At 40.2% G+C, this 23,352-nt stretch overlaps 3 protein-coding genes across 4 annotated transcripts in view; 2 read left to right on the top strand and 1 right to left on the bottom strand.

Annotated features, from left to right (window-relative positions):
• The first annotated feature begins 350 nt into the window (after nt 1-350).
• On the top strand, nt 351-15,181 carry LOC129755226 (inositol polyphosphate 5-phosphatase E). 2 transcript variants are annotated; one of them, XM_055751610.1, is made up of 6 exons: nt 351-764; nt 2,342-2,787; nt 2,851-3,318; nt 3,382-4,822; nt 13,369-13,625; nt 13,693-15,181. In XM_055751610.1, the coding sequence occupies exons 3-6, from the start codon at nt 2,855-2,857 to the stop codon at nt 13,799-13,801; spliced, it is 2,271 nt and encodes a 756-aa protein (XP_055607585.1). In that variant the 5' UTR covers nt 351-764; nt 2,342-2,787; nt 2,851-2,854; the 3' UTR covers nt 13,802-15,181. The 2 variants fall into 2 exon arrangements, with proteins under 2 accessions (XP_055607585.1, XP_055607586.1); XM_055751611.1 differs by having other exon boundaries at nt 351-672.
• Nucleotides 15,182-15,619: 438 nt separating this feature from the next.
• LOC129751663 (LIM/homeobox protein LMX-1.2) overlaps nt 15,620-23,352 on the top strand; it is an 85,431-nt gene continuing 77,698 nt past the window's right edge. Inside the window, exon 1 of the mRNA XM_055747307.1 lies at nt 15,620-15,631. The gene's annotated coding sequence lies outside the window, so the exon portion shown is untranslated. The remainder of the gene's footprint in view (nt 15,632-23,352) is intronic.
• Nucleotides 16,027-18,455, bottom strand: LOC129751665 (zinc finger protein 37 homolog). The gene is made up of 2 exons (XM_055747308.1): nt 18,265-18,455; nt 16,027-18,195 (listed from the first exon to the last, which is right to left on the bottom strand). Exons 1-2 carry the CDS (start codon nt 18,276-18,278, stop codon nt 17,067-17,069), a joined length of 1,143 nt encoding a protein of 380 aa, XP_055603283.1. The 5' UTR covers nt 18,279-18,455; the 3' UTR covers nt 16,027-17,066.

A 23,352-nucleotide genomic window follows, 5' to 3' on the forward strand; every position in this document is an offset into this window, starting at 1 on the left:
ATTATTATTTTTCGTGGGATCCTCAATCTACACAAACCGGAAATCAGAAATTTTAATAAGCTTTTCTAATCATTTTCTGGCGATCATAAATGTGTGAACTTTACTGAACTGTTGAACTTTTTTTTAACAAAGTTGTAAAAATGAGAAATTTCCGAATTTGGTACCTAACATAACAATCAATTTAACAATAAATGTTATAATAAATGTTACACAAAAATGTAAAATTTACTTATTTAAAACGTGCATGTTTCACTGAACGTTTTGCATTCGTAATAATTCAAACTGTGTAACTTTCTTTTTGTGTGAGCTAAATGCGGCTCACATCTTTTTAACATCCAGTTGTCAAAACAACCGAGGAAAATCGGTAATCGCTTTTCCAGTCTTTAGTTCGCTCAACTTAAAAACGGTGGAAATTTGTAGAAAAATGTTCAATTTGCTTGCTAGCTATCGAAATTTGATAGTGAATTAATTGCTACATCAGTGGAGCACATTGAATTGCCGTTGGGAAGTGGATTTTTCGGTTTTCAGCACGTTTTTCTGTTCGTTCGGATCATCATTAGTGCAGTTGAGCAAAAGGGAAAAAACCACCCCCACCCACTCACATTTTCCCATATCGCGCACACATCGTCGTTGCTGGCCGCGGGAGGATGGAATCATAACGGGTGGTTGGATGTAAATAAACAACAACAAGCTGCTTTTGATCTTTGTCCCACGCGACGTGCGAAAAAGGAGTCTGGTTTTTCGGTTTATAATCGACTTTATGGGTAACTAGCTGACCCGGTGTGCTTTGCTACACCTTTCAAAATCAAATGATATTTTCAAAAATGATTCAAATTTCTATTGTTTTATTGGCATTACTTTAAATCTAATTATAACATAATTTATAAGTAACCGCTATAAAATGAGAGCTGCAGCTGAAGTTTCGAATTGCAACACAAAGATAAGTTAAACGAATGTTCTAAATCTTGCTCTATAAATTTGTGTTAAAGATCTGATAATTTGAAGCTGTCTGGAAGGTCTCAAATTAATCGTACGCAAACAATCTAACTTATAAAATATGGTTGTTTTTTCTTGATATAATCTGGATTTATGCTGAAAAACTGATAAGAGAGCCCCTCGTCTGTCCTTACCTTCACCCCAGCTGAACGGAGGTCGTGATTTTTAATAATCATACCTAATTTTTTCGTTCCCAAAAATCCTCTTATATCAAATATAGTTCCATTGGTTGATAAGTTTTTAAGCTTTACAACAAAATTTATATGGACCCTCCTCCTTTCTTCCCCTATCTACACTGTAAAGCGTAAGAATCTATAACAATCGTAGAAAGATATCTCGTAACCAAGTACCTTTCCATGCCATATTTGTTTCCATTTGTTGGCTTCGTTAGCATAAATTGAGAACTTTTGCTAACACTTTTGCTAACACACTGGCTTACCTCCCTCCTCCTATGTACGTATTCACTGAAAGGAGGATGGTGTGTCAGATAATCATAGAATCATACAAAAATGATTTTCCATGTAAAGTTTTGTCCATTTCTCGGATTTTATAAAAAAAGTTAAATGTAAGCCTCCTCTTCTCGAATCCAAGTTCCCTCATATGCCAAATATGGTTCAATTTGCTCGATCAACTCTCCAGTTATACTGAAAATTGTAAGGGAGACCTTTCCTCCCCCTTTTCATCCACCTCTTTGAAGGAGTGAGGGGTACCAAATATTCAGAAAAGCATTTCTCGTACCCAAATATCGTTCCATGCCAAATTTGGTTCCATTTGCTTTTGTAGTTTTTGAGTTATGATGTAAAAATTGTATGAAACTCCCCTCCCTCTTTCCTTTCTCCCCACTGGAAGAAGGAAGGGTTCATTTGATACCATTTTGATACCATCTGCTTGATGGGTGCTCGAGTTATGCAAAAAATTGTCTTTTGTTTGGGAGGCCCCTCCCTCCCTTATTGAGAGAGGGAGGGGTCTCAAACCATAATAGGAACCTTCCCCTGCCTCCAATACCCCCACCTGCCAAGTTTCGCGCAAATCGGTTCAGTAGTTTCCGAGTCTATAGGGAACAGACAGACAGACAGACAGACAGACAGACAGACAGACAGACAGACAGACAGAAATTCATTTTTATATATATAGATTATATTTTTCACAAAATTGTTGAAATTTGTCTCCTTAGAAAATTTACAATGACTATATATCTGAAACATAACTAATTTAGCCAAGTTTGGCCATAATTGGCGTCATGCAAAGTCGTGTAAACGCAGACAAATAACATAACTAATAATTGAAAAACAACGTTATAAAATAAGCTTTCTAATAATCCTTCTTTTTTTGTTTTTTGCCACAGTCGTTTGATTCGCCGCCCTATAACAAGATCTTGTTAGGATTGTTTTGGCGCTTCATGATGGCATGTTAGATTATTTTTAGATCATATACATGCTAGGCAAGAAGCATGATACGGCGCTACATCTGTTTCGTGGACGAAACGTAGATCCGCTGCTTGTTTGTTTTGAAAACAATGGCTAATCACATGCGCCCTGAATCTAATCTTACGTTCTTGCTGAGGCTCAACAAGTCTCATAGTCGTTGTTGTTGTGTCGGGTGTGGTTGTAAAATGCCGGGGAAATTCCTGTCTACTAGCGAGCAACGTGATTCAAAAGCAAGTTTCCGACAAGTGAAATTGGCTCCTTTCGTTCGTGCAATAAGAGAGGAATCCCGCAACATTCTGATCTCGAATCATCGTACACTATATACTATAGATTAAGGGTTACAATCGTACTGCAGTTGAGAAAGGTAAGTGAATTATTTTCGGTATTTATAATAACAGTAGTCAGATGTCTATTTTTGAATTTTCAGAAAAATGGAGAAACAGGAAACACCTAAACAGAGTAAAAATAAACGACCCTTTTTGGGGTTGCTGTCGAAGCGATCATCTAAAGTCGAGCCACAGCGCTGCACCGAAAGCGAAGATGAGCTGGACTATTCAAATGAACATCAAACAAGTGGTGGTGTAAGTTCGACACTCAAACCATCTGGCCACAGCCGGGAACCGTCTGGAAGTTTCAATTTGTATCAGCAATCAGCATCGCAAAATTCGCAGGACACTGTAATAGTGAACATATGTAATCATCCTCCTACACCGGCAACAGAAGCTTCGCAACATCGGCAGGACTCCAACCAGAGCGATACCAATTCGTACCACTTGCTATCGACCTCTTCTACAACGACGACGACGTCCTCGATGGAACCGGCTTCTTCGAAGACCAACACCAGCAATACGTCTTCGTCGTCGCAGACTAAACCTTTTGGAAAATTCATTGCGAAGTAAGTTGATTTTTTTTCTCAAAATGTTTTACAGAATATTTCAATCAACTCTTATCCTCCCAGAGAATCACGTCCAAACAATGTCGGCCGAATCACGACAAATCGACTCAGTGGTCAGTTCAATCTTTGTTGTTCGGTAGATGAACAGTTGCTCAAATCGCCGAAAAAGAATCGTTACTCCGATGGATTTAGCCCGGCTGAAGATCATCTTATCCAGTATCAGCAGTCTCCTCAGCGAAGGCAGCTTCTAAAGTTGGACCTGAAACCGGGGCCGATGAGTACCGCAAATGGAACTGGAGCAGAAGCTGGCAGCTCGGCTCATACCGAGAGTGGAAGCAGTGGCAGTCACACCACATTGATAGAGAACAAAATTGTTACTAAACCTGTTGTATTCCGAGAGTATCAGAACCACACGCAACGTGCAATTATGAGCAGCAAATCTCGTTTCAAAGATCGATTCCTTCCGCCAATGCCAAAGTTGGAAGGTTATGAAAAAATGGAACAACATTATAGCTCACCAAATATAGCTGAAAAGGAGGAACCACCCGGATCGGAACGCAAGGACAGCCGAAAATCGATGTCTTTCGACACAGTTACAACGGTAAACGAGGCCGATTCGACCTTGGTGCACCCAAACAGTGCCGATTCCCTAGCTAGACAAGCACTGATGGCGGCGCACGTTTTAAATCTCATACCCGTAGACCGGGCTCGACAAAGGAATTTCCTTCAAGGTAGACTTGGGATAACATCCCTGCTAGGGGCTTCAGAACTGGAAAAAGCTCTTCCTGCTCGCGAAATTACCATATTCGTTGGCTCCTGGAATATGAACGGTCAAAGTCCTCCGAAACAGATGAATGATTTCGTTCTACCAACTGCACTGGAACATGTGCCAGACATAATAGTATTCGGTACCCAAGAATCCTGCTCTGAAAGGTTCGAATGGGAAGTAACTCTCCAGGAGACAATCGGTCCGACGCACATTCTGCTGCACTCAACTAGTCTAGGAACACTCCATTTGGCAGTCTTCATTCGGCGAGACTTAATATGGTTCTGTTCGGAACCGGAGGAAGCCTCGCTTTCGGTACGACCTGGTACCGCATTCCGTACCAAAGGCGCCGTAGCCATCTCTTTCTGTCTGTTCGGTACATCATTCCTATTCGTCACATCTCACCTCACCGCTCATCAGCAGAAAGTGAAAGAGCGTGTTTCAGATGTGAAAAAAATTACTCACGCTCTAGATCTGCCGCGTAATCTGACCATCAAGCATCGCAACAAAGATGTGACGCAAAATTTCGATAGTGTTTTCTGGTGCGGGGATTTGAATTTCCGGTTGAGTGAACCTCGCGACAAACTGATGGAGTGGATTGAATCTACCAAGTTTCCGCTGCCGGAACATTTGCCACATGGGCTGATGCATACGGACCAGTTGACTAGTGTGTTGGCAGATGGTGCCGCGTTCAAGGGATTTCGGGAGGCAAAGATTACGTTTCCACCGACGTACAAGGTAAGAAATGTTTCCCGAAGTAACGCATTTGACGGAATTGAGATGCTTTTTCGCAATCTTAAGCTGTCCTCTCAATCTGCTTGCTCGACAAATTCATTTTTTATTTTTTAACCGGTTCTTCCAATTCACTTTTATGAGTTTTCCAAACATTTAATCATTTCAATTCGTTGTTTTACAATTTCAAGTTTACATACAAAACAATTTGGCTCAAAGTATGTGTTTTTCGCACAGCTCAGGGAATTGAGCAAGAGGAAAAGCGAATGATTTTTCGACTAGAACGGAGGAAATAAAAAACACGTCCGACTGTAACAACGGTTTGATTTATTCTGATCCTTTTCAAATGGGCAGTGGTGCCAATAGATTTATAGCAAGGATATAATATTATGGAAACAGGGGTGTATTCAAGGGTACATCAATTTTTCAATCGTTCATTCACCCCCCGTTGAGTCTCGCCCTCGAGATCAACCGGAAGTAAGGCTATTTTCGTAACTGCTCTCTTGAACTCGCTGCCACTAGCGGTGCGGACCGTCACCACTCTCACGATGTTGTCTTCGCCGGGATGAAGAATCTCGATGCGTCCAAGTCGCCACTGCTGGGGTGGGAGGTTCTCCTCAACCAGTAAAACAAGATCACCCTTTGTGAACTTTCGAACGCCATCGCTCCACTTTTGACGACTTTGCAAATGGTGCAAATATTCACGGGACCACCTTCGCCAGAAATGCTCCTGCATGTACTTCACGTGTTGCCACCTATTCAAACGACCGACTTTTTCCTCCATAAGCGACGACTCGGGTAAGGCCAGTAGAGAACGTCCAATCAGGAAATGCGAAGGAGTTAACGCTGCTGCATCACAAGGATCGTCTGACATCGGGCAAAGAGGTCTTGAGTTGAGTATTGCTTCTGTGCGGACCAGGAAAGTAAGCATCTCCTCATATGTCAATCTTGTTTCTCCAACTACTCGCTTGAGATGATACTTCATCGATTTGACGCCAGCTTCCCATATTCCGCCAAAGTGGGGGCTTCTGGGTGGAATAAAATGCCATGTAAGTCCACGAGTTGCACAAAATTCTTGTAATTTGGCACGGTGTAATTCGTCTTCAAATAATTTCCTCATGTCGGCTAATTCATTATTAGCGCCGACGAAAGATGTTCCATTGTCTGTGAAAATATCACTTGGTAATCCACGGCGGCCCACAAATCGATTCAAGCAGGCTATGAAATTTTCGGTAGTCAAATTTGTAACCAGCTCAAAATGGATTGCTTTCACCGTCATACAAATAAACACAACGACGTACGCCTTGTAAGTGTTTCTGCCTCTGGTTCCGAAGGTTAAAGTAAATGGTCCAGCATAATCGATCCCGACCAGTGAAAACGGTGGTGCTGGATTGACTCGGTGCTTCGGTAAGTCTCCCATAAATTGTCGCTCTGGTCTTGCGCGTAGCTTAGCGCAAACAATGCAGTTCGAAATAATTTTCTTAATTATATTTTTAGCACGTACGGGCCAGTACCGTTCTCGAACGATGGCAAGGAGTCCCGAATGACCGACATGGAGGTTTTCTTCGTGCAGTTTGCGAACCAGGATTGTTGTTACGAAATGTTGGTCAGGCAGAAGGATTTGATGCTTCCCATCGTAGGGAATAGCAGAATACTTGAGCCGACCACCGACTCGGATGAGCCCGTCGTTTCCAACAAATGGAGCCAAGTTGGATAAATTGTATCGTTTCGTTTGTTTGGATTGGATGTCGCTCAACAAAGTTTGGAATGATTGCTGCTGGACAAATCGAAGGATAGTTGTTTCGGCTAACATCATTTCATCAGCAGAAATATGTGCATTGAAAGGTTGCGTTCGGGCACCCCGTTTGGCGTAACGCAATACATACACCCACGCTCTTTGCAATTGTCTGTAATTGCTCAGTCTATCCAAACTCATATGTGGCGTTTTGGCTATAATTGTCAGCGCCTTGCGCTTACGAAGTTCGGGTATGTTTGGATCATCGAGATCAAATGGAAATGGATCTTGTGGTTGCAGTGAAGTTTCCCATAATGTTGGAGGCAGACTTGTAAACCATCGACATTTTCTCTGACAGACGCACAGCCTGCTTTTATCAGTATCATTGTTCGTGCCATCAAACGAATGCGACCGAAAACTTGCCGAACAGTCGACTACCATCAAACGAAACGACATTCATTCTTCTTTGTGTGATTGTCGAACGAAATTTCGTGTCTTGGTACACGAGAGGGATAATTTGATGGTCAAACGACCATCATTCCCGACAGTTTACGACATCGCCTATCTCTTTCACGCAGCAGAACTTACAGACTCAATAAGCAAATGCAATCTTTTCTATTCACTCCCTCCTGTTGAAAAAAAAATTCGTCACTCTGCAGCGCCGGGTGATGTTTGGATGTGTTGGTCGAATAATGTGGAATGATTATCTCGATTATCTACGCAAGAGGGATGACAGTCAAACGACTAACCACAAAAAAGATCAAAATTTCGTTTGACATTTTTTTGCTCTCCGATCAAACGATTGCGCTCTCCACGATTGTCACGAACGATGTGTGGTGGTTGTCTCCGGAAAAATTCAAACGATTGTGACCAATTACAAGCCTGGTTGGAGGTCCCTTCCACCACAACTCATTCTCAACTAGCTCGTTAGGGAGAGCACCCCGAGAAATGCAATCAGCGGGGTTAACATTTGTGCGTACATAGCACCATCGAAAATCTTGCGTGAGCTCAACAATTGAAGCAACTCGATTGGATACAAATTGGTTAAGCGACAAAGGAGATTTTTTAAGCCAGCACAATACAATTTGCGAGTCGCTATAAAGAGTCACATTGTGGAATTCAATTTGCATTGCTGACATAACCTTCTGCGTAAGCTCTGCTAAGAGTTTAGCGGCTAATAATTCTAGTCGGGGAATAGTGACTGGCTTCAAGGGGGCAACTCGAGATTTACTTGTCAAAAGATTTACCTGTATGGTTCCGTCGGAGGAGATGCTTTTGATATATATTACCGCACCGTAGGCCTGGCAGGATGCATCGGAATAACCATGGAGCTCGATTAGTGTTGGATGGTTTGCTATCACACGTCTTGGTTTGCGCATCTCGTTGATGGTTGGTAGTTGTTGTTGGAAGTTTTGCCATTTTAGTTGCAGCTCGGTGGGCAACTCTTCATCCCAGCCAATTCCCAGTCGCCAAATGTCCTGCATAAGAAGCTTCGCCGTGGTGATGATCGGACCCAAAAATCCAAGGGGATCAAAGAGTCGGCCGATGTCAGACAAAACCATTCGCTTCGTGGTTGAATTACCTTCGGACGGTCGAACGAAAAATCGAAAGTAATCAGCTGATGGATTCCAGATGAGACCAAGCGTCTTTATTGAATCGTTGACATCAGAATCGAAACCAATTTGCTTCTCGTGCAAGTCGTTTGGGATAAGTTTTAGCACCTCTGGACTACTGGAACAAAACTTATGGACACCAAAGCCACCTTTGGACAGGAGTTGCGTTAGTTGATTGTAGATGTTGATCACCTCTTCGACCGTTTTGCCACCCGTCAGGAAGTCGTCAATGTAACTATCCATGGAGACGACTCGAGCAGCTGATTCGAATTGTTCGCCATCGTCTGCTGCCAGTTGGAGCAACGCTTGTGTTGCATGATGCGGGGAACTTGCGACACCATAAGTTACCGTTTGCAGCTCGTAGATGGTACGTTCGCCAGCTTGGTTGTACCATAGGATCCGTTGATACTTACAGTCGTCTTGATGAAGTTTGACCTGGCGGTACATTTTCGGGATGTCTGCTGTTAGCGCTACTTGGTGAGTGCAAAATCGGAGCAGAATCGAAACCAGATCGCTTTGCACTGTTGGACCAACCAGGAGAGTGTCGTTTAGCGAGATGCCAGTTGTTGTTTTCGCTGATGCGTCAAATACGACTCGTGTTTTGGTTGTGGAACTGGACTCCTTGAAGACGGCGTGGTGTGGAATGTAGTATCCCTCGTCGATCAAAGCGCTCACCTCTTTCATGTGACCGAGTGCTAGGTATTCGGACATGAACTCGGAATATTGCTCAGCACGAACTGGATTCCGTGCGAGTGAAACCATTAGCCTGTCCAGTCGTTTCTTCGCGTTGCTATAGGAACCACCAAGCTGGTCCTTGAGATGGTTGAACGGTAAACGTACCTGGTAGCGGCCGTCCTCGTCTCTCGTGTGGGTGAGCTTGAAGTGTTCCTGAACAGCAGCTTCAGCAGCGGATAATGTTGATTCGGTTGGCAAATTTTCGATTTCCCAAAACTTGACCAGTGTTGCGTTGAGTTCGGTGTCTTTGCGGTTGAGCTGACACACGCGTGGGAGGGGTTTTGGTTTTCTGGGCTGAACATAACCTGACACCACCCAGCCTAATTCAGTCTCAGCTAGGGTGAGGTTGCTGTTGTTGATTTTAATTCGACCATCTCGGACCAAATCGAAAAAGATTTCATTACCAATAATTAAATCGACCGAGCCCGGGACATGGAAAGTTGGATCGGCAAATGTCAAACCGGTCGGGATTTTCAGTGTTTGCGTGTCTACTTCGAACAGGGGTAGATTGGTGGACACCGATGGAACGACCAAAAATTCCAGCATGGAGGTGGAATAATCGTTCACGCAGGATTGGATGCGTGTCATGAGCGCATAATTGACACGCGTTTGGATGTCATTCAAGCCACTTACCGGAAGGTCCACTCGTCGCATATTTACCATGAGCTTGGAGGCCAGGTTCTCGCTGATGATGTGACTGTCGGATCCGGAATCGAGAAGTGCTCGACACTGAACAGTGGAGCCACCTTTCCCGACAATCAAGACTTGCGCTGTCGATAGAAGTACCTGCTTTGTGATGGCTCCCAAGTGAGTACACAATGTTGTAGCAGAGTACTTCGTTGATGTGGGTGTTTCAGGGACACTTTCTGGTTCTGGATTCACGCTTCTGGTTGAGTTGATGGGATGCAAGAAACTGTGGTGCTTTCGATTGCATCCTTCCACCTTGCACCCTTGCTCCGATGGACACTCGCTGACTCGATGCATCGCTCGCAAACAATTGTAGCAAAGACTGGCCTTTGAGACGACAGCCTTTCTGTCCGACAAATTCATGTGGAGGAATTTGGGACACCGGTAGATGGAGTGGTCTTCTTTGCAGCAGGGGCACGATTGCTTTGCAGTTTGGACGAACGATCGTGCTGCTGGTTTCGGAGCGTATGTTGGACGTCTAGCAGGAATTGTTGGCTGCTGCCTTGCTGGCTGCTCGGAGCGACTTGTGCGCAGCAGAACTCGTCCTCTCTCTCGCAGAAACTCGATGAATACTTGAAACTCCGGTAGCTCGTTCCTTGGAAGTCTCGTCTCCCACTGCTCTTGGGTTTCCTTGTCCAATTTTTTGTACATCACATTGACGAGTATAAGCTCGGCTAGTCCTTCTGCTGGGAAACCATGACCACGGAGTGCATCGACGTGTTTGGTGCATGTTTCAACCAGCTTAGTTATGCATTGTCCCCGGTGTTCGATGGTGACTTTGGGACAATGCAAAACAGCGTCAATGTGAGTGTCCATAATAAGTCGTCGGTCCTCGTAAGCATTTTCCAGGATTCGCCAGGCCAAATCGTAGTCGTTCGTGTTGATGACATCCTGGTCAATCTTGTCCTTGGCATCACCGACCAATGAATTTCGCAGGTGCAAAATTTTCATGGCGGGAGTTTCGTTGGCGTACCGCTGCATGATGCTTCGGAAGAGGCTCTTGAAGCTAAACCAGTTTTCCGGGTTGCCATCGAAGACCGGAAACGGAGCGTGCAGTTGTGGAGCGGCAGCTTGTACGTAGACATGTTGCGGGGGAACTGGTCGAGCCATTTCACTGCTGGTCGATGGGAGAGCGGGTGTGAGACGATCGATGTTGGTTTGTAGCGTAACGTAAAGTTGGTTGTGGAGAGACTCGAATCGCAGATATTCGTCCTTTTCATCGTCTCGCTCATCCCTTGGCTTGTTGGCGACGATTTCCACGTGGACCTTGTCGAATTCCTCCTCACATTTCCTCAGTGTTTCCAGGTGCAGCTTGAGCAAATGGATGCTTACGGGTTCAGCCTTGAGGGAATCTTCAATCCGCAACAATTTGCCGAAAATTAATTCACGGCGATCGAGAAGACAGCACAATTCTCGAGCCATTTTTCGTTGCTGGTCGCGTAGGTCCTGGGCAGTTTTTTGTTCCGCAATAGACGGCAGAATATTTCTCGGAACCTTGCCTCCAGGAATATCACGGCGCGGGGTTTCAGATTCCGACATTTATTTGCAGCACTTTTTTTAGCACCCGCAGGGGGTAAATCACTATTTGATTTTTTCCTCTTGTGGGAAACACTTTCAATTTTTTCCTCTTGTAGGAAACACTTTTTTTTTCAAATTTAGTTCGATTTTTAATTTAGCCAAAATGGCTGACAGTTTTTTTTCACTAGTGCCTTGAGCACGTTCACACTCGGCACCAAGATGGTGGACCGGTTAAAACTAGTGCCACGGGCACACACACACTACTGAACAGTCAGACTTTTCGCCGGCGGATTTTTTCACTAATGTGCTACGAGCACACACACACTACTAAAAATCACGGACTTTTCTTCGCCAAGATGGCGGAATGTCTTTGAAATTGTGCGATGCGCACACACACACACAGTCACAATTTGGAAGCAACGGATTTTTCCAAAATGGCGTCGAGCCGAAAATTTTCGCACACGGTACGAAATCACTCGCGATAAACTTTTCGATAGCCGGAAATCATTCGAAATTCCTCAGGCTATCCGGATCGATTAGGACCAAAATGTTTTTCGCACAGCTCAGGGAATTGAGCAAGAGGAAAAGCGAATGATTTTTCGACTAGAACGGAGGAAATAAAAAACACGTCCGACTGTAACAACGGTTTGATTTATTCTGATCCTTTTCAAATGGGCAGTGGTGCCAATAGATTTATAGCAAGGATATAATATTATGGAAACAGGGGTGTATTCAAGGGTACATCAATTTTTCAATCGTTCAGTATGAGCCGTTTCAAACAAAGGATTTATCAAGTTTCCAACGTATTTAAGCGGTACTCCCAACTTGTTTTTTTTCAATTGAGGCGTTCCTCTCGAATCGATTAAAAAAAAGCAATGTAATTCTAAGTATTTAGGAAGTCCTTTCACTAGTTTTTTTTTCACGAATTCATTTTTCTAGCATATTTGACCAGTCTTCTCACTGAACGATTTTAAAAATTCAATTTTTCAATGTATTTCACCAGTCCTCCCAACATGCTCACTAGAAATTCAATTTTTCGAAGTAGTCAAGTTGTCATCTCAACTCTCTCTCTCTCTCTCTAACCATTTTTTTTTCAAAATGTGTTTAAGCGGTCTTCTGGACCGATTCCCTCAACTTTCTTTTTTACAAAATAAATTTCCAAAAGGTACTGCAACGATCATCACAGGTTGTTTTTTTTTTCGGTTTCCAATTTCAATTTTCTAACTATTCTAGCGGTCCTCTCAACTCACCATTTGAGCGTTACTCCCAACTAACTGAAAAAAATCTAAAATGTTGACCCCTTCAACTCGCTTTTAAAACAAATTCCATTTTTGAAAAGTTTTTAAGGAAACGTGTATTTCCGTTGTTTTTCATTAAATTAATTTACTATTAAAATATATATCCTTCTAAATGACTTTTTTTAAATGGCACCTTCTTTCTACCTATTCGCGGGTTGTTGTTTTTTAAATAATTTTTTTTAGAGTTTCTGAGCGATCTTCTAAAATTCACTTCAAACAAATTCCATTTTCGAAAAAAGTATCACAGTTTTTTGCAAAATATGTACGTTTCAATTCGTTCTCAACTCGCTTTTTCTCAAATTTAATTTAATTATTATCAAAATATTTATGCTGTTCTCTAAATTCGATTTTTTTATTGATTGAATTTTTCAAAATTTCTCAGCTTCCTTTCAATTTGCTTGAATTTGAATAGTTGTCAAGCTAGTCTCTAATTAATTAATATCAAAATATTTATGCTGTTCTCTAAATTCGATTTTTTTATTGATTGAATTTTTCAAAATTTCTCAGCTTCCTTTCAATTTGCTTGAATTTGAATAGTTGTCAAGCTAGTCTCTTCATTCGCTATTTCATTCCCTTTGTTACAAAACGATTTTTAGGGATTCTCTCAATCCAGTTTCTACAAATTAAATTTTCCAAAGTTTTTATAAAGTTCGCTTAACTATCTTTTTTAGAAATTAAATTTTCAGAAGTGTTTGAGCAGTCCTCTCAATCCGCTATTGGTCAAATTGATTATTTTCAAAGTAGTAGTATTATTTGTCAATTCAACTAGCTGATACACAAATTCCATTTTCCATAGTATTTAAGAGGTCCTCTCAGTTCATTTTTTAAGTTTAAGTTGCCCATTCAACCAACTAAAATTCCAATTTTCCAAAGTGTTCAAGCGGTCCTCTCAAACCGCCTTATGAAATTTCCACCTATCCTTAACAAATAAAAGCAAACTTACTCATGTTTTTCCTGTGATTTCAGTACGATCCAGGTACGCAGCGATTCGACACCTCGAGCAAGCAGCGCGCTCCCGCTTACACCGATCGGATCCTGTACAAATACAAAGCACCCACGCTGGTGACGTCGGTTGTCCAGCGACGTACCAGTAATGCCGCCGCCAATCCTCCGGCCGCACCGGTTAGCTGTTTGGCATACGATTCGGTCCAGAGCATAACCACTTCGGACCACAAACCGGTGTGGGCACTGTTCCGCAACAGCATTCGACCCGGAATCGATACGTAAGTTTGGTTGATGGGTGGAGGTTTTTTTTAAGTTGTTTAAGTTATATTTGATTGTTTTTAACAGGATTCCATTGGCAGCAGGTTTGTTCAACCGAGAAGTCTATTTAGAAGGGATGAAACGCAGATTGGACAGCTCGGGATCTAGCTCATCGGCTGTTTGTAGTATTCAATGATGTTAGTGGAAAACCGTAATGTGATAAGCGAATCAGCACACAGGTAATATCTTCTAGTCCATTGATCTAGTCACTAAAATAAATATTGAAAAACAAAACTTTCGCTGGAACTTGAGTGTGCGAATTATGAAGTACTCTCTTCCTCTTAGAAGGGTAACTATATTATTTTCCAGCAAAGCGATTAGAGTAGCAACTTCGATAGGCGAAATAGTAATTAGAATAGTCTTTTTTTGGGATCTGATGTCCTTCAAACGTTTTGGATCCTAAATGTAACTGAGTAGCGATGTAAAATCGGACAGCTTTCTTTAAGATTATGTAATAATAAAAAACAACCTCAAAGGATTGTTCGAATCGGCAACACGTTCTAGTCAGCGAAAATAAGCGCGTGATTTATGATTGAGTAGTATCTACAATAGTTTAGGCTATGAATATTTATGTGATCTTATCAAGCAATACCGCTCACATATCGACCTGCTATACATTCGCGTCATATAGATTCTAGTAATCCGAACGTGGCGAAGCAATTGAATCCATCAACTGAAATGGAGTTCCTTTAAGTATGTTTGGCTAGAATAACAAAAGCATAGGGTGGCACATGTTGAATACGATGGAGCACACCTCAATAAAAGACAGCTACAGAACATTCTCGAATCAAAACGTTATAACCACGACCCGTACCTTGAACATCGATCAGTCAGAAGCTGATACGTGTACTGAAAACGTAGGAAAAGTAAATCTTCACCACCAGAATAAACTATTCACTGTTTTCCGTCTACCTCTCGTGGTGAGTAGTTGTAGTATGGATAGCAGTAGACTAATAGATTCAACCAATTGTAAGGAATAATCTCTACTCAGATAAAAACATAATACCTTCAAAGGTAGCTCATAGGAGTCAAAAAAGAAAAAAAAGAAATCGAGTTGTTCGAAGCGCAATTCTCATACTAAGTACAGTTAAGTATAAATCAAACACCTTTTCCTCTTTCATCGAGACTGACCGGATTTGGCCTTATAGTAGGAAACAAATTGGAAGACATCATACAACACACCGTACTCTCTCTATAGCCTTACCGTTTAGCAGTATACCTAGTAGAAGACAGAACACTGGCCGCGATTTTCACTCACTTATTCAACTTACTCCCAAAACAAAGAAGCAAACAAGTCGATGCCTTTAGAAAGGAGAACCGATCTCGGGATCCACTTAATGACTCATTCCAGTGCGTATGGTTTGTTCTCGAAATCAAGTAGTTTTTACAAATTTTATTTTTGCTAGAAAACCAAAACGAACTATATACTCCTTGTAATGTCTTGTTACTTTGGGTTTATGTCTTGTTTTTGTGTTAACCACATACGAACTTTCAGCTGTGAATAAATTCCATTTTCCTTCTACGCGATTGCTGTCCTGGCTTAATATCACAGCCCTGAAACTTTTTATTATTTTTAAATGTGAAATTTAACGTCATAATTTACAAAAAATCGCATATTATAAACCGAATTACTGAGTATTTTAAAACAAATATATCGATAACTCTTATTTTTTTAAGGCCACCACCCGAACCCTAATGGAAAACTGATATCAAAGGATACTCCTCTATAAACCCCTTCTCTCCCTTGTTCAAATATTGCTCCCCTTCCTACTAACCTAGTGAAATGAATACACTAGGCACAAAAAACTTGTAAAATTAAAAGGCCTTTAATGAACTAGCTGTAAATATAATAAAAAAAAGCTGATTTCTTTTTTTCGCTTTTTTCCTTTCATGTTGCAATTGGTATGTGATCACAAACTGTTTCCTGTTGGACTAAGGCAAATCGTGGATTCCACAGCAGAGATTGGTAAGTATTGTATGTAATTGTAAACATTTGGTTTTGTCCAAGTTGTGGTAACCTTGTGGAATAATGTTCAAAGTTGTTTCCTCTTTTCTCTAATATCATAGAAAAATCCATTCATTCGAACTCCTTTGGTCTTGCCTGAGGTGATTTTGGAGGATCAAAAAATCGTCATTTTAAGGCTTTGAAGGCATCCCGAAAAAAGTGCGATTGAGCTGAAACTTTACACTGGTTAGTTTTTTGGGCCGATCACCAAAATTTGATTGTGCTGTTATGACATGACCATTTTCGCTACCACCCAAATGATATTATGATGTAGTAATAGTGATTCTACAGATATTAACACATTGTCTACTTACTACCAGACCGTTTCACAAAAATTTGAAAAATAAGAGTTCATATTAATATTATTTTTATTCAAATAACTTTTTACTTAAAACTATCTTCCTTAAACAAGTTTTTATGGATCGAGGATCTTAAAATCATCTCTAAATAAAGAAATTAGAATAAAAAATTAGGGTAAAGGGTCAAGGTTTTCTTATACTAGGAGGGGCAAATTGGAGAAAGCTTGTTGAGGAATTGGGGAATCTAGATGATCCGGGTAGGAGCTTACGGATTCTATGTGCCTTTATGCGACTTTTGTATTCTACCTCCTTCACACGATCATTACGCTGGTGACGAACTTCGTTTCAATAGAGTATATGCCGATTTGATTTCTTCGTTTGCGATCTCATTTTGATCGCTGTTCGTTGAAATATGATTTTAGTTGTTATTTAATTGTCGGCATTGCGCCAAATTAATATAAGTAATCAAATTGAATGCATTTGAAAGGACTTGATCAATGCTAGCTTTTGGTAGTGATAGTGTACTTTTGATGTACTTTTGTAAACTACGTTTGTGATTCTTCACTTGAAATCGGTTGGTTGATTAAAAGGGGTAACGGAGTCACAGGCCCTTTTTCTGCGCCGCGCGTGTGGTGGCGATAGTCGAGTCGCCTTACCGTCACGACGAGACTATAGTCACGTTATTCCAATAGTCGATGTGAGTGAAGTGACAGAGTTGTGTTCCTCACCTAAAGCGACTTCTTGAATCGAGTGACTTAGTGACTCGACTATCTTCAACTCACGCGCGGCGCAGAATTAGGGCCAGATTCTTTTTTCGTTTGTGGTGGTTGCTGTTGTTTTTGATATGCTGAGCATTTCTATTGTCATTTAGTTCTTTTGATGCTGATTAGGCTTGAGCACGTTGACCTAATTATTTCTGTTATTTGTTTGCTGAATCAAATTCTGGATGGTTGAAGAAGGTATATTTTTAAACTGATTTTAAATGCTGAAGTTTCGGCTGTTCAAGTCGGGCATGGTCAATCTATTGGAGAGTGTTTATTTTCTTTACACTTAGAGCAGTGATATTTTATATGAGCTCATTTGCTCGTTCGGCGCATCTAATCGTCCAATATGACGTAATCTTCTGCCTCCATTTTCACTGTAACAGTTGAAGGTCCAGCTACCGCTTTTTCTCGACGGTTTTCAGTGCTTGTATTTTTCGAAGGAGGTTCTTCTTTATAAGGATGTTTCCGCAAGTGCACAATCAATTGCTTTTTCGCTGGAAAGCTTTCGGGGCAATATTGGCACTGATGCACAATTAACTTACCCGCCAAGTCATTCGTATTGTGGGACAAACTTTTGTGAATATACTTACCCTTTTCACTACTAAAACGGGACCCACATAGTTCGCATACGAACGGCAGAATATCGTAATGAGTTTTCTGGTGAGTGTTGTATGTGTTCCTCGAATAAAATACCTCTGGACAGAACTTACAGGCGGCTGTAAAAGCTTTTGTCTTTTTATTTTTAATTTTGAGATGAACCTTTCGGCGATGCTGAACCAGAGATGAGCCTTTCGTAAAACGGGCGCGACAAATTCTACATTCATGCAGTTTTTGACGCCTTGCACCGTGTACGCCCATGTGATCAGTCAAATGATGCTTCCTTTTGAAGGCAGCCGGGCAAAAAGCACACTTGAAAGGACGCTCATCCTCAAAGTGGTGCTTTTCGATATGCGCGTAAAGGGCATCATGAGTGTCGAATTCGAAATGACAAGAGTAACATTTGATTACTTTAGGCTCAGTATTCGAATTTTCTTCTCTAGGAACAAAGCCATCCGAATCATCAGAATCGGAATACATAGCTCTTGAATCAGGCAATGTCTCCTGTAATTGCGAGTTATCATAATTTTGATCATTCATTTCTTCAATCAAGCCTTCGCTATTCGAATCTTCGTTTTTAGTTGCATGCTCTGGTTGGTTTTTGTAAAATGTATCCCCGTATGTGTCTTGAATGATTGCATCGTGTTCTAAACTACGCATCCGCAGCATATGGAAATCTTCCAAGGAAACTGCACACCGCCAGCAGATGGATGTTGGGGAATTCGCATCATTTATTATCTGAATTCCTATGCTTTCCAATATTAAGTCCACCAGAAATTGTTGCGGAGATTCCGGATCATATAGAGCAATCAAGTTGCGGTCCGCGAAACACAAACGACAGAAGGCGTTTGGATCAGAATTTGGCCTAGAAACATAAAGGAATATTATATCTTTTCTCCATATTCCTCCGGTACCTGTTAGTTAAAATACTTACACTTTGTCAGCCATTTAGAACGATTAGCAGAATTAGGTTGATCTCAAAAAATTTATGCACCACACTTTTATTACTTCTTCGACCTAATTATTACCTGTACTGATTAACTTCGAAGGTCTTGTTAATAAAATTACAGGGATAAAAACCATTCCTGTTTGCAAGCCGCATAAACGTGAAACGCTGTCTTTTTTGTTTTGTTTGGTGTTTTTGTTTTGAACTTCGTATAGGATAACAGGAGAAAGTTCAAATTTGGAAGACTTTAAACTCATTCAGTTCCGGTTGGAACTCATATTCACACATCCCTTTTTTCAAACTCAAAATTAAGTTTGACCTTGAAACATGGAAACATAGTTCGATTCTACACGCAGAAAAAGAAAGGGGGTTGGTTTCGACAAAACGTTTTGTTATTTTATTTTACAATATCGATGCAAATTTTCGTGTAGGTTTCACTAAAAAATCGATCGGAAATAAAAATAAAATTTTGTAATTCTTGCACACTCATTTTTTATTACTTACATATAAATTTTGGTTTAATTCGAAATCATAAATCGGTTTATTTCAATAATCGTGTTGTAGACCAACAAATAAAAAACAAAAGAAAAAAAGAAAAATTAGCGGGAAAAAAATGATCAAATTTTCTCATCCGAACAGCTCATTCGTCGGTGCGGCCGGACCTCCGGATTTGTTCCAGAGCTCATCTAACAGGTTTGTATCATAAACTAAAGTTTGGGTGAGGTACTTATTTTTATATTTTTATGTTTAAGGAACAGATCGAAGTCGGACTAACATACGAAGCTGGTTCATGAAGGAAATGGGTCCCTGTATTGATCCAGTACAGCTGGTTGGTAATTATTCCCCAAGGCAAGCGATTGGCGGGAGTTAACCATAATGTACCAAGCGAAACATGAAACTTCCCAAGGAAAAAACAAGGGATTTTGTATCGAATAAATGATGCAAAAAACAAAAATTGTAACCGAATTCAATAAATCCGAAAATCCATAAAAACTTTGCTTTCATTTGAATTGAAACAAAAATGAATTCAAATCATAAGTTATTTTTAATTTTTAACCCCCCCTATTTTTTAATTTTAGGCTAAAAATTTTTTGTATGTTTTACCCAAAATATTATTATTTTGACAAGTATGGTGAATCATTTATAAAAAGGGTGTATTTCGTTTTCAATCAAACGATAACTTTAAATCAAAACGATACTTTTATTCAGTGTGGCCAAAAATATATTTGTGCTTTTTCCCAACCAAAATTTTTATTGTTTTCGACCGAAATCTTATTATTTCTAAAATATATTTTTCTGCGTGTATGAACTTAAAGTTCAGTTCCCTTTTTCCTCCTTGGGACGGGTTCAAAACGGAGTTCAAACTTCGAACTCAAAATTAATCCTTTTGTTCTTACTGCTAAAAGCTCACCGTGGAAGATTTTTAGTTGATTTGTTCGAACGAGAAGCGGATTGACACAAATGAAATGAAAGCTATTGGATTTTGATTCACAAACTCTTCGATTCAGAAGCTCGGAGTTGTCTTTGGAGGACTTCTATGCACGGTTGGAGAATCAAGTCCTGGAGTTATTGAAATGCCACAATCAACCGACGGCACCGGACATTACGGCATCATCCGGCATAGGAACAACAAACAGAAAATTTTCTTCATACTTTGATTGAGAAATCAACTATTGAATGCAAAAAATCGTCCGCAATGACTTGCTCACCATTCAAATCCAAAATTGAACTTTGAAAACTTCTTTTCTTTCGTGACCTGCAAGAAGCGAAAAAAGCTTAATTTTGAGTTCACCCATCGAACTTAACTTTGAGTAGTTCCAACTCAACTTCGCGAATGCCCTGTCTAACTCAAAGTTGAGGGTTGCCGCCACCGACATGCTGTTTTGAATCAAAACGACTCAATTTCGAGATTGAAAAAAAGGAGCGTGTACGGGGTAACCGATATCAGGGGCAGGGGTGTCAGGCAGGGATGCCAGGTGCTGAGGATAAAAAATCTGGGCAATTTTGAAAAAAAGTCTGGGAGTGTCTGTGCATAAGGAAGATCACAAATTTGTCACTAAACAAGAAATTTCGTTATGCGTGTGAGCGGGGAGGGGGGGGGAGGGGGAGGGGGGGGGGTTGTTTTGCTGTACGTTATTTTCAAGTTGAGAACTATACAATAAACACTGTTTCCTACCACGTACCATGCTGATCTTATTTAAAAAAAAATGTGTTTAATGATAATTGGTCAAATACCAATGGATACAAGTGAAATTTCAGTCTAATCTGGCACTTACGGTTCAAATTCGATACACGAATATTGATTTCATCACTCAATTTTGAAAGTCTGTAAAATCTGGGCACTCTCAGCAAAAATCTGGGCAAAATCTGTGTCTGACCAATATCTGGACGAAGGGTCAAAAGTCTTGGTTTTACAGACAAATCTGGGCACCTGGCAACCCAGGTGTCAGGTGGTTTCGTCAAAAATCAGGACAACGCAAAGTTAAAAATGAGGATTTTTCAGGACACCTCTTGATTCATGAAAATAATAAGGATTTCTGCTGAGATTGCAGAAATGGAGGCGCAATACAGGTGCTGTAAACGTCTTGATTTATGCAATAACACTACGCAGCTTGTGGACTGGCCGGTAGTTTATATCGAAAAACACCATTTGCATATCATCTGAACCGAAGATTACCATCTGTTAAAAGGGTATAACTATTTTATAACCTATTTATTCGATTATCTCATAGTTTAACTACACATTCGATCATATTTAAGAAGTTTTTATGAAAATCAGGACAAATCAGGACATTTTAGGGACAAATTTTCTAAAATCATGACAATTCGAGAGTTTTTGAAAAATCAGGACGGTCTCTCGAAAATCAGGACAAATCCTGATAAATCAGGACACCTGGCACCTCTGACCGATATACTCAAAATTAAGTTTGACTTGAGAGCTGTGCATGCCGCTATTCGCTAATCTGTCCCATGTGCATTTTCATCATTTCAGATTTTTTTTGATTTGCTGGTGGGGTTTTATTTCACCCGCGAAGGCTACAACCAGTTAGGTCCAACTTGCCAGCATAATTTGTTGGTTTGTTTTGAAGTTTTTTGTTGGTTTTATATGTTGATTTGTGCCTTTTTGATGAATTCTACGATTTTTAACAAGCTGCCTTCGCATTCTTCCTTCAGAATGTCCTGAAGGGGTTTGCAATATTCTAATACAGTGAGCGAGATAAGAATAGCACCACTATGTGTTTTGCTTGTTAACATATCAATGCTTGAAAATTACGAAAATTTTCTTCCACAGTTTGTTCTAAATTGATTAACGGATAAATCAAGCATAACTTTACTTTTTTTGGACGTAAAAATTGGCGTTGAGGACCAAAAACGTGAAAAAAGGGGTGCGAAATAAGAATAGCACCACTTGAGTTTTTCAACAAAACAAGATTATTTTTCAAAATTTACTGTGTAAAAGCACAGAGAACAGACGTACAAGCTAGCCCACGAAACTTGTTTAAAAATTCCAACGCTCTTTTTGAACCAATTTTTGTTTTTTTGGCTGGGACACCAGATGTCTCCAAACTCACCAAAGAGAACTGTCAGAACAAAACTGAAAAAAAATAACCAAATTCAAGTCAGTTTTGAACAGGTCGTATGAGCTACTTGGCATGTTTCAAGAAAATCGCTGATGAAGTTTCATAACACATTCGTCATGTTGCATAAAAAATGTAAGTATCCTAAAATTTATCCGCTATTTTCTTCAAAATTGCAAGAAGTACTAAATTCCGAACAATGTGACACGAGAATGAAACACGCTTTGAGATGCTTTAAATCAGTACTGATTGGTCGAGAATGATGGTCCAGAATGTTCTTATTGGACTGGAAATAGTCGCTGCTTCCTCTGACTTCGAAAACCGTTCAAGAAGTGCGAAAGCTTAATCCAAATAATGACAGATATTTTCTGCCAAATTAGTGCTTAAATAAAATAGGGAAAATTTTGCAAAGTTAAAGGTAATTCTAATTGCATTTATCAAGCAATAAATTGAAGCCGTTATTTTTACTGAGATTTTGGTAAATTTGTTCATGACTTAATATACGACTACGCCGTTTCGAAAACTGAGCGCTTCAAAAGTTGATTTGTAACTTTTGAACGGCGCAACAGATGGCACTGTTTTCAGTCAATTTTTAACGTATTTTTCTGATGATATAGCTTTCAAATTCTTACACACTTTTCTGAAGATTTTTTGTTCGAGCTTGTACGTCTGTTCTCTGTGGTAAAAGTGAATAATAAAGCTTCTACGAATTATTTGAATAGATAACTGCATTTTAAGAGTTTTCCAGAATTCCAAAGGTTTTTAAAGATTTTAAAAGGGGGTTTTAAGAGATGCTCCTCTAGCGTTATGGAATTTGATATTTGAGCTGTAATTCTTATTCGGTGCTATTTTTATTTCGCTCACTGTATAGGGTATTTGCTTCGTATTACATTGAATCGGTGGCAGTAGTAAAGCAAGTGCTCTAAATCTTCTATTTCCTCACAGTCTTCGCATAACTTGCTGGATTCCAATTTCCATTGGAAAAGTCTATTTTTAGTGAGAACGTGTCCCGATCTTATTTTTTCGCAGATTAGTCTAATTCGGCAAAGTATGCCATATTCAGTGAATGTTACTGAATGCACTTCGCAACTGAACGTATAGCCACTGACCACACTGACTTGACTCTTAGAACAAAAATTCAACCATTTTCTGTCTAATTTTTTGTTGTCAGCTTTTGCAGGTTCGCAATACCGACGGCAGGTGGCGAACCTGAAAAAATTGACAAAAAATGCCCTGTAGGAAATGGTCCTGTTTAGCCCGATTTTATCGTAGAAATTGCGTGTTTTATTTTTAAAGTTGGGTGGCATTTCCTAACTGGGATAGAATTTCTTCAAATCGATCGATGCGCACTCTGGAATCGACATTGCGTACTGTTGGAAAAATGATTTTTTTTTGTTTTTTTTTCTGGAAAAATTATCCAGAAAACGAAATCGAGTGTCCAGTCAGTATGGTCAGTGGTATAGCGATCGGGTTTTGTTATTGATTGCTACTGGACTTA

Source organism: Uranotaenia lowii, chromosome 3, assembly GCF_029784155.1.
Source record: "Uranotaenia lowii strain MFRU-FL chromosome 3, ASM2978415v1, whole genome shotgun sequence".
NCBI classification, from domain to species: Eukaryota; Metazoa; Arthropoda; class Insecta; order Diptera; family Culicidae; genus Uranotaenia; species Uranotaenia lowii.

Bases quoted from the DNA above. Each gene is read 5' to 3' on its own strand.
- LOC129755226 (XM_055751610.1), top strand. From the start codon at position 2,855: ATGGAGAAACAGGAAACACCTAAACAGAGTAAAAATAAACGACCCTTT. The intron at 3,319-3,381 runs GTAAGTTGATTT...TTATCCTCCCAG, and splicing joins TTTGGAAAATTCATTGCGAA to AGAATCACGTCCAAACAATG. The intron at 4,823-13,368 runs GTAAGAAATGTT...CTGTGATTTCAG, and splicing joins CGTTTCCACCGACGTACAAG to TACGATCCAGGTACGCAGCG.